Source organism: Mixophyes fleayi, chromosome 1, assembly GCF_038048845.1.
Source record: "Mixophyes fleayi isolate aMixFle1 chromosome 1, aMixFle1.hap1, whole genome shotgun sequence".
Taxonomy (NCBI): Eukaryota; Metazoa; Chordata; class Amphibia; order Anura; family Limnodynastidae; genus Mixophyes; species Mixophyes fleayi.
This window is the reverse complement of record NC_134402.1, coordinates 259,708,971-259,721,052: the sequence shown is the minus strand read 5'-3', so window position 1 is coordinate 259,721,052 and position 12,082 is coordinate 259,708,971. Positions and strand designations below refer to the sequence as shown.

Here is a 12,082-nt window from a genome sequence, read left to right as displayed (position 1 = left end):
TTGTACAGTGCCCACAAGGGAATAAACTCTGTTGTAAAATTTTTGCATTGTACTCTAATCACCAGGCAATGGGCTTTGTAATGTACACCAATAGCCACATGTCAATTGGTTTGTATTGTTTACTAGCAATGGGACAAAGGTGTCTGTACTGTATACTAGCCATCACAGAAGAGGAACTGTATTGTACACTAGCTATCGGAGAAAGAGGGTGTATTGTAAACTTGTTACATAAATGGGCTCTGAGGTCACTGCACTAGTATATATTATATAAGGCCACTATTCTAGTATACATTTTAGGTATCACTTCTGGTATAATATGTAGGTTCACTGCTATGTTTTGTATGGAGGGTTGCTATCTCTGTATTCTTTCCCATAATTGCGTGTCCTTGTGTTTACCTCCAGGTGCAAATGTTGCGAGCCTTCACCAGGCTGTCATGGGTTGTAAATTTCTACATCTCTTTGAAGATATTACACAACAAACCCCTTGTTACCATTTCTACCTAAGGACAATTAAACTGTCACCCCACACCTCTATGTTATACCCACTGCAATTATAGATACTAGAGATGCAATTGTTACTTTATAAACACCAGTCTGCTGTTAACAAAGATCCATTAATAGCTATATATAAACAGTGTTAACTCGTATTCTATATAACGTTTTAGCTATGTTTTCCATGTTCGGTCGGAATTGCTAGTGCAAAATACCTTAAAGATCCTGCCTTTCACATCCTAATCTAAAAAGGAAACAGGAAAAGGGAACTTAAACTCCCAGTGCTTAGACAGCAGCGAGACAGTAGTAGACCAGTGTCCATGGGAAAGCAGGGAAAAAACTACTGTATGCTAAAGCAGTGCCGAGCAAATCACTGAGGGACAAATAGTATGTGACCTGTACTAACTCTATGAACTGTTGTGGAAATTGGATGGATATATTTTGGAAAGCATGGATTTTTTAGCATTTTTCGTTCTCTACGTTTCCAAACTTCTGATTTCAGGTAAGAATATCCAGGTCCATTCCTTATAAATGGCAGGGAAACAACATAGAATATATTGTGATTGTATTGTTTTACTGTAATAATTGTTTTTTTTTAACCTTAACAGAAATTAGTAATAAACTTAAATACTATCACCAACAAATGTAGAACTTAGTTCTTCCTTGGTCACTGTTTATTGTATATGACAAGTATATAATTTGTTAGTTATCAAAGTTATTGCAGGGTTCTAAAGATTTATTTTACAGTACATATATCACTCCTGGTATGACTGATAATGATTTAGGAGACTGTACATCCATTTAAGTACAGTACATACACATCCTTATCTCACAAGCATAACACATATATCTCATATTGTTTAATTGTTGGAGTGATTCTGTAAAATAACACTTTATTTATTGCTTTTAATTTGTGGTTCTTTTTATGTCTTGATAAACTTTTGCAAACTATATTGTAGTTTTGTGTCATTACTAACATTTTTGTAGATTGTGGATTTAGCTACAAGAGGTTGTTATAAAGTTTTAAAAGAATGAATTTATTGGATAGATTTTCACCTGTTTTTAGCATTAATATGGTACTGGAAAAGCAAGTGAGTTTTCAGTATACTTTGTCTATGACATGATTACTTCTATACAATGCCTTGAAAAAGTCATCAGCCAACATCCCTATTGTTTAGAACGGGATTTTTTTTGAGTGTGAGTCACACATAAATCTACAGTCTCCCCGAAAACGAAAGATAATCGTAAACTATAAAGCAATGAAAATAAACTTATTTGAAATATAATTTGAAAAGTATTTATTCACCTTAGTCAATACTTAGTTGAACCACCTCTGTCATTTACAGCTAGTAGTCTTATTAGATAAGTGGCTACTATTTTACGAACATGGAAATGAGGCAATATTTGCCCATCCTTCCTTGCAAAGTTGCTCAAGAAGGGCAGGCTAGCGGGTAACTGGTGATGGACAACAAAATTTTAGGTTTTGTCCCAAATTTTCTGGTGAGATTATGGCTAGAACAGTGACTGGGCCACTTAAGGACAACTATTTACTTAAATTGTAACCCACTCCAGTATAGCTTTTGCAATGTGCAAAATAATTGTCTTGTTGAAAGATGAACTTCCTCCCAAGTTTGAGCTTTTTGGCAGAGGGCAGTTTTTGTCTACAATGTTTCTGTAGTGTGCACCATTCATCTTCCATCAATCCTGACTAAATTGCCAGTCCCCACTGATGAAAACCATTCCCATACCATTCAACCCATGTACATTATCCTCCATTGCAGACACAGTTGGCCTTACAGTAGTTTCTCTGACAAGAACCCTTCTGGTTTGGCAACTGCGTTTAAGGGTACTGCCTAATCTAAGTAATACTACCTCACCTCTGCACAATGAACTGTGCAGTGCTTTTCCAATGGTCTTGCACTATCTTCTAAATTTGTGTGTCTCTATAATCATATTGCTGACTTGTTTGGAATACTTTTTCACTTTTGTTTTGAATCTTTTATTTTTTGGGAAATCTCTACCATGCTGATGGTCTTCACAGAAAGAGGGGTATTTATACTTACATTTATCCATATTTGTTTTTCATTTTTAGTAATTTCTGGAAGAACACTAATTTTTGTATCTCACTTTTTTTAATTAGTTCAGAATTTCCTTTATCATCTTGCTTTTTATTTGCTGCTGTATATAAGGATTATGCTAGTGAATTAAAAGAAAAAAACTTAATTGTTAGGTTAAATGCCTCGATATTGATGGCATTACACTGAAATAACATGCACCATCATTTAATATTTTACTTGTATACATTAGTCAATAGACTGATATTGGTAATTATAATGTATGTTTATGTATTTCTCTTTGCTATATAATGTGTACACAATAAGGCACATTTCCAAATCGCCCAAAAAATGCAGACCCACAAACATTTTTAATATATTGGTCAATATGCAACTGGATGACGTAAAATGCATCCCTTAAAAGGTACAGGACAAGCTATGGGTTACACCCCCTCTGAGCAGGTGGATAGGGCCTTCTGCAGGGAGGAAAATGGTGCGCTCAGCGATGATTATCTACCTATTGCTCTGGGGGGGTGCCCTTCAGTTCTTCTAGGCATGCGCGTGGGCTGGTACCTGCACATTGGAATACTGTTTTCATTTCTACTATGATGATTCTCACAGTGTAACTAAAGCCCAAACAGGGCTCCACTGTGCCATACATTGGCCCCCAGTGTGTACAAAAGTACAGTGGAGAGGCCTCCAAGCCTCTCTCGCTGCCATGGCATTTAGCATGGGCTGCAATAGAGGTAGCAATGCTCCCACCAAGAAGTGTGCCCACTGTAGGGCTTAGTGCAGTAGTCAAGGAGCAGACGACGCAATTTTCACGTGTAAATCCACACATTTTTTTGTACTGCAGAAGTTAGTACTGACTCTTGATATTTGAATTTTGCGTGTTTAACTTTACAAGATGACCCCTGGAAATGCAGAATCTTTCATACCTCTCTGAATATGTTTAATAGTAATTACATGACTTTTTTGTCTTTAAGTGATTTAATGACAGTAACTGGCATGTACTTTTATAAATCAGAGTTATGGTTTTATTATATGACTCATGGCTTAATTATATATAAGATGTAACAATAATACACTTTTAGTCTCACTAATGATTTAGCAGCTTATAATTCTCATGGTCAGAATTTAGATGTTTTGTTTGAACTAATTTTGCTATTCAAAGAGAGATTCTAAAATTCTGGAATGTTAATCACAAAATATTCTTCTTTGCCTTATTTCCTGTTACTGAATCATCACTTAACCCATCCCTCAACACTTCACATTGCAATACAATTCATCCCTTATATAGTAACATAAATGAACATTCTATGGGCATCTAATACTCGCATTATTAGTACAATCTATGCCATTCAAATAGCTGTTAATGTAAACCTATATCAAGTACATTGAAAATACTTTTTCTGCAGAAAAAATGCCCTCTGAGTATATACTTTATTAGATAAATGTACCTAGTAGTAAGTTGATGTTCATTTGGGTGTTAGACTATTCCCTTTTCTTCTCCAGTTTCTGACCCTTGTCTGGCTGACTGCCTATCCTGGCTCTTGGCTCTCAGCTGCCTACCTACCTGCTCTGGATCCCTGACCTCAGCTTGTCTTCTCCGATTAATCCTTCTCTGCCTCTGTCCTTTTGGTATACCGGGTTACTTCTCCATAGCTCCCATTATGTATTTATTTATGTATGTATGTATGTATTTCAGCTCTCCTTTTGGGTGACATGTACCTGACCCTCGTTCCCCACAACTTCCTATGTTAGCAGGTGGGAGGGGCATCTTCTACCCCTCAGACTGGGAATGTGGCACTGATCAGCAGGGCTGCCATCAAAAACTGTGGAGCCCAGTACTAATTAATCTGGCAGGGTCCCCCCTCCCTCTTTGCCATACATGCGCCCACTATCCCTCATCACAGTACATTCCCTTCTACTCCCCCATCACAGTAAATGTCCCCCTCTCCCCCCCCCCCCCCGCAATCACAGTAAATATCCACCTCTCCCCACCCCGCAAGCACAGTTAATGTCCCCCCTCACCCCCACAGTTCATGTCCACCTCTCCCCCCCCACAATCACAGTTAATGCCCCTCCCCAAACACAGTTAAGGTCCCCCTCTCCCCCCCTTCCTCCACAGTTAAGGTTCCCCTCTCCCCCCCTGCACGGTTAAGGTTCCCCTCTCCCCTCCACAGTCAAGGTCTCCCAGGCTCTCTCCCCCCCCCACACAGTTAAGGTCCCCCAGGCTCTCCCTTCCCCCTCCCTTCCACAGTTAAGGTCCCCCAGGCTCTCCCCCCCCACGTAGTTAAGGTCCCGCAGGCTCTCCCTTCCCCCCCCTTCCACAGTTAAGGTCCCCCAGGGTCTCCTCCCCCCTCTCTCCACAGTTAAGGTCCCCCAGGCTCTCCCTCCACAGTTAAGGTCCCACAGGCTCTCCATCTCCCCCCTCCCTCCACAGTTCAGGTCTCCCTCCACAGTTCAGGTCCCCCAGGCTCTCCCTCCCCTCCTCCACAGTTAAGGTCCCCCAGGATCTCCCTACCCCCCAAAAAATATTAATACCTAATTAACTTACCTTCTTCTCCGCTATGCTGCAGCTCCCTGCCACTGAAAAACTGGGAGCGCGGCGCACAGTGATGACATCACCGGGCCGTGCTCCCAGCCTATCAGAGCCTGGGAGGCGGAGCTGCAGCATCGTGGAGAAGGAGGTAAGAAGAAAAAGGGGCAGCACGGTCGGTGACTGAGGGGCCCGGACAGTCCAGGGTGTCCGGACAGAAGGAGAGGTCTGTCCGGGCCCCTCACAGTAGTACTAGCCGTACCCCCCTGATGGTGGCCATGCTGATCAGTGACATCATAGCCCAACTCCACACTTCCAGCCTATCACTGCAACAGAGGAGCTGCCGGCTGTTACGCCTCCAGATTATCAACTGGTGCTGTGTTTGGGGTCGCTGCAAATAAATAAATAACACTGAATGTGGCTATTTGGCACATGCGTCAGTTTACTGGTGAATGAAGTATACCAAATTTGGAATTTCTGATAGGAGAAGCTGGGGAATCGGGATGTTCCTACCCAAATATGCATCTCATATTGAGCCCACAGGCAAAAATTAGATTCAAAGTGAGTAAAGAGGCATTCACTGCTTTGCAATTGGCCTCTTTCTCCTTGCAATTGTATTTACAGGTTTCAATATTCAGAAGTCATCTTATATTTTCAAAAGGACAGCTTTACCAGTATTGGATGACTTCCCTGTATGAATTATTACCATAAACCAGGTCAATTTTATGTAAGGAAGCACATTTATATGTGCTCAAATATCATGTAATACAAATATTCAAGCACACCAAGTGACACGTAATAAAGGAAGTCTCAATATCCCCTCACTCTGTGTATAGGAGGCTGAACAAAGGGAAAAGCATACTTAACTGAGGGGGTGATCCTAAAGTGTTAGCAAGCTACATTTTGAGACTTCTCTTACTGTTCCCACCATTTAAGATTTCAGCCGGACCCACAATTCAGCAAAAGTAGTTGCAGCCCTATTTTCCAGGGCAGTTTCCACAAGCAGAATGTTATATGGTTAGGCTGACAATTGGCGCATTTGCACACTGAACGACATTGAGAATCTGCATTTTTGCACTTTTATATGTTAGGCTTATTGTTTATGCTTTATTTCCCATATAAAATAATCTCGCTTATAATCATATCTGTGTTCTTTAACAACAAGAACATTTTTAAAAAGTGTAAGGACTTGTGTTAGAAATCTAAGAGAAACAAAAACGGGATAGGGCGCCAAAACAGTGTAGCATTTAAGAATGTAGTCCAAAAAGGATAGGTGATATTTAATGAAGTGTACCAGATTTCCATGTTATTCAGGCATATCTGTGCATTATTTCAGAGCTCCCAGATCACATGTCAGACTCCGTGACATACAAATTAAGGCAGTTGTGTGATACCCTTTGAAAAACCAAATTTATATGTGTACACCAGTCCCAGTCAAAAGTGTATATGCGTACCAGATATAGATAAAAATGGACTTCTGTATATCATCCAGAAGCTGTTGAACCTTTTCTACCTGCTGGATAGCTCAGGCAAAGACAGATCTAAAGGAACCAAATATTGTAGTATTTTTATACACACAATTTTAATCACAGAAACATATAGTTAATGCACTCACATTATAGCAATTAGAATAGGCATATCTGAGTCATAGATAAAGTAGTCCATATCCTAAAGTATGCTGGGTTCTGGTCCAATTATATTCAGGAATGATCCTAACCATTCTGATTATACACATGGATGGCCACTCAGAGAAGCAATATCACAATAGTCCAAATGATAAAAGGTCATAAATATCTCAACAATTTTGTCTACTAATTTCTAGACTTCATCAGGAGTGAAAATGATAATATTTTTTCAAAATAAATTACAGCCTTAAGTACTATGTGTGGCGCCATCTTGCGCCTGCGCACTCATGCACCATTTTGCGCTTGTGCAGAGAACTCCGCGCACATGTTCTATTGCTGTTTTATTTAATTATTGCAAATAATTATATTTATCATAGAGACATTTGTTTGCTGCATGTAGCTTGCTATTGTAAATATAATATTGCAGCGCACAGTGCAGGGCATCCTTATAATCTGTAGTCGAACAAGGGAAGTTCCAGGAAAATTGAAAGAGCTCCAGAGTTACAACTCTGTAGAAGTCAACACAGAGTATAAAAAAGGATTCAAAATACAACCCATCTACAATGACATTATGTAAATGGTGATATCACCCCTCACCTAGAATGCTTGGATCTCAGGAATAATCAATTTCGGAAGGAACCACATATCCAGAAAGCCCCCAGATCACAAACATTCAAGATAACCTTGGTCACATATCTCTACTTACTGGAACCACTAAGGGCAGATGGTGTATCTGTGAATTCCCTACAGCTCTGGGTCCTAAAGTGACAAATAAGTTAGTGTGAGTTATCCACAACTGGATAAGAGGAGGTTAATACATTTACATGAAAGGAACATAAAATAAAATCAATTGACAGAAGTCTGCAAACTATGTCAGGATTAAGGCTTATGGTTGAGTAAAAAACTTTATTGAAATTAGCCCTCATTACAAATCTCACAATAACTAGTATACCACTGCTTATTGTAATTGTTTTAAGCTCACTGATATTCATGTCATCACTTTTGAATTGTGTGTTTTTAATGCATCTAGCCTCAATTCAGTCCAGTGCAATGCATTGAGTCCTGCTCAGTGCAACAAAAACTCCTAAAACACATGTGCACTCATGGGCTGAGTCAGAATCTGTTCATTGAATTGAATGAGTTCTGTGAGTGATTACTCCCCCTTCTCCCGGTGGCTGCGGCTACCTCCATTGTCTTATTTGTTTTGGAGGCGGCACAGGTGCTGGTTGTGGGAATTCAGTATAGTGTCTCCTTTTAAAAGTTTAGATTGGCCTTATGATATTCCAGTGCATTTCATCCCATGCACTGGGACTTTCTCAAGGAAGTATGTCCAAATGAGTTGCACTTATCTTATATAGTGTATATGGCAGTTGGTTACAAACTTTCTCAGTTCGAGGCACCCTTAGTGTCTCCAAAATATTTTCAAGGCACCCCTAAGCCAAAATAATTCCAAGTAGTCCCCTACCTTGTTTACCACCGGCCCAGGACACAGTACCCCTGTGAGATCGCCTCGGCACATAGTTTGGGAACCACTGGTATACAAGCTGCACATGTGATATTGTTACGTTAATTGGAACCACTTTATTTCCTAATTAACTACCCATTCTCCACAGGGATTGTCAGAAAAAAAATGAGTTGATGATTTTCTGATTGTTAGTAATCTTACTGGATTGGCTCAAACTGGGGCTCAGTTGAAGGTTCATACCTGGAGTGTTTTGTAATTGGTTTGTAGATGGATAGTAATTATATTCCTAGTGAATCTATAACTCGTATGTGTGATTAGCTGTTGCATTTTTGATGCTGCCCACTTAATCGTGAGTGGCCTTATAGGTTTAGCATTAAGATTGCTTTAATATATGCAGTGTTAGGGTACATGTTAACCCGAAAGTTTGCCAAATCTGCCTAACTTTAGAAAGAGTAATTCTGCTTGGGAAATATGCAAAATATATTGGTGATTTAGTATTAGTATTGGGACATTTGTGGCTGACTAAGTTATTTTGTAAATTATAAAACTAATTTGATATATATATTGGTTGGGAAAAGTATTAGTTTCTGTTCCCACCCAGTGTTGGGCACAAGAGACACTGTGTAATGTGTGCAGTACTGATGCCATTTTGAAATATGACAAGGAATTGGCAGTTGTTATAATTGATAAGAAAACTGGATATAAGAAACATAGACAGACCCAATCAGAGGAGGATTAAACAAAGCATAGAAATCTAGTCTAAAAGTCAAAGGAAAGCAAAATATTATTTACATACCTTAGTGAGGGGTATAGATATATTGAAACAAACAAAGAAATTGTAGATAGCCTAAATAATTATTTTTCTCCTTTATTTACTGCTGAATATTCAAATTGTTCAGTTACACCAGAGGGAAAGGTAAAGGCTACCGTACTGTATATACACAAATATACTTATTACAGAATAGCTGTTGCTGGAACTCTCAGATTGAAAAGTAGATACATCAATGGGCCCAGATGTCAAACACCCAAGAGCACTAAAAGAACAAAGAACAGTGCTTCTCGCACTATTAATCAAGCCTTTTAACCAATCACTGCAAAGGGATATAATTCCAGATTATTGGGGAAGGCAAATGTAGTTCCACTACTCAAACAATAAAAAAGGAATGAGGGAAGAATATGAGAACTTTAGACATTTGATAGAAGTAATGAAGAAATTAATAGGATCACTAAAAAAAGAAGAATTGTTGACTATTGAGTTAAATAAATTACAAGATGCAGCATGGATGTACTCCTGAGAGATCATGTCAAACAAAATTTTAGTGATATTATTTGTGGCCTACAAGGGAAAGTATGTATTTTTGAAAATGAAACAAAGATTTGTAACAGGGTTGAAACCACAGTAGGGGTTTAGAGAAAATAGTGATTAAGAGAAAATAGAGGAATAGACAAGAGTGGGGAATCTTAAAGTTAATATATCAAATAAACAAATGAAAGTGAGAGATAAAAAGCAGACTGGAGAATAAGTGGTGATATATTGTCAGCAAAAACAGAGGAAATAGACCTATAGGTTATAGGGCTTTATGTACTACCATACATAGAGAATCTGATACAGTCAAGTCCATAAATATTGGGACATCGACACAATTCTCATATTTTGGGCTATATACACCACCACAATGGATTTTAAATGAAACTATAAAGATGTGCTTTAACTGCAGACCTTCAGCTTTAATTTGAGGGTAATTACATCCAAATCAGGTGAACGGTGTAGGAATTACAACGGTTTCAATATGTGCCTCCGACTTTTTAAGGGACCAAAAGTGATGGGACAATAGACTCAAAAGCTATTTCATGGACATGTGTGTGCTATTCCCTCGTTATTTCATCATCAATTAAGCAGGTAAAAGGTCTGGAGTTGATTCTAGGTGTGACATTTGCATTTGGAATCTGTTGCTGTCGACTCTCAATATGAGATCCAAATAGCTGTCACTATCAGTGAAGCAAGCCATCATTAGGCTGAAAAATCAAAACAAACCCATCAGAGAAATAGCAAAAACATTAGGTATGGCCAAATCAACTGTTTGGTACATTCTTAAAAAGAAAGAACGCACCGGAGAGCTCAGCAACACCAAAAGACCCGGAAGACCACGGAAAACAATTGTGGTGGATGACAGAAGAATTTTTTCCCTGGTGAAGAAAAACCCCTTCACAACAGTTGGCCAATTCAAGAACACTCTCTAGGAGGTAGGTGTATATGTGTCAAAGTCAACAATCAAGAGAAGACTTCACAAGAGTGAATATAGAGGGTTTACCCCAAGATGTAAACCATTTGTGAGCCACAAAAACAGGAAGACCAGATTAGAGTTTGGCAAACAACATCTAAAAAAGCCATTACAGTTCTGGAACAACATCCTATGGACAGATAAGACAAAGATCAACTTGTACCAGAATGATGGGAAGAGAAGAGTATGGAGAAGGAAAGGTGCTGCTCATGATCCAAAACATACCACCTCATTAGTGAAGCATGGTGGTGGTAGTGTCATGGCGTGGGCATGTATGGCTGCCAATGGAACTGGTCCCCTTGTATTTATTGATGATGTGACTGCTGACAAAAGCAGCAGAATTAATTCTGAAGTGTTTCGGGCAATATCTGCTCATATTCAGTCAAATGCTTCAGAACTCATTGGACGGCGCTTCACAGTGCAGATGGACAATGACTCGAAGCATACTGCAAAAGCAACCGAAGAGTTTTTTTTAAGGCTAACAAGTGGAATGTTATGCAATGGCCAAGTCAATCACCTGACCTGAATCCGATTGAGCATGCATTTCACTTGATGAAGACAAAACTGAAGGGATAATGCCCCAAGAACAAGCAGGAACTGAAGACATTTGCAGTAGAGAACTGGCAGAGCATCACCAGAGATGAAACCCAGCGTCTGATGATGTCTATGTGTTCCAGACTTCAGGCTGTAATTGCCTGCAAAGAATTTGCAACAAAGTATTAAAAAGTGAAAGTTTGGTGTAGGATTGTTTACTTTGTCCCATTATTTTTGGTCCCTTAATAAGTGGGAGGCACATATAGAAACCGTTGTAATTCCTACACTGTTCACCTGATTTGGATGTAAATTCCCTCAAATTAAAGCTGAAAGTCTGCAGTTAAAGCACAGCTTGTTTGTTTCATTTCATATCCATTGTGGTGGTGTATAGAGCCCAAAATATGAGAATTCTGTCGATGTCCCAATATTTATGGACTTGACTGTATGACACAGTGCTCCATTTTTAGAGTGGTGCCATACATAAGCAATGGTTCTTACATACAACACTGCTGTGCTCCCAAAACAGAAGAGCTCACCTCAGAAGCCCAATGCGGTGGAAAATTTTACAACATGTTGGAGGGGAGGCAGCAGTGCACACTATGTATGGTATGATTGCCAGGCATGTGCACTGTAGCTCCACACCGACTCCTCTTTTAGGCGCTGCCCCTGGCAGATGGTCCTGCAAGTGATAGAGAGGAGGCAGATAAGCGCATTTCCACTCTTTCTTCTATACTGTTTTTTATTGCCTCCAATGAAACAGCATGGTGGGCGACGAAACACGTAAATCAGACTTTTGGCCAAGACTGAAGTTACATTATGTCCTCTCAACCTCGAGGTTTGTGCTGTGAATTATTGGAATCGCAAGTTGGAAGTTGGATCCATTTCCTTGCACTCTCATTGGATATGTTAATGCCTATGAGGAGGACTAGCTATTCTCTTTTTCCACACATGCTGTGAGCTGCCAATAAGAAGATAAGTATCATCTTTACATTCTTCTTGGAACACTGTTTAAGTATGCTGTGAATTGTTCCCCAATAAATATTAAAGGGTTCTATACAGTTAATAACTGTCAGGTGCCGTCTCTGTAC

At 39.4% G+C, this 12,082-nt stretch overlaps 1 protein-coding gene across 1 annotated transcript in view; it reads left to right on the top strand.

The window, feature by feature from the left end:
• The first annotated feature begins 781 nt into the window (after positions 1 to 781).
• The window catches only part of TEK (TEK receptor tyrosine kinase), a 77,019-nt gene continuing 65,718 nt past the window's right edge, over positions 782 to 12,082 (top strand). Inside the window, exon 1 of the mRNA XM_075210025.1 lies at positions 782 to 994. Within this exon, the coding sequence (XP_075066126.1) occupies positions 943 to 994 (52 nt within the window). The 5' untranslated portion in view covers positions 782 to 942. The remainder of the gene's footprint in view (positions 995 to 12,082) is intronic.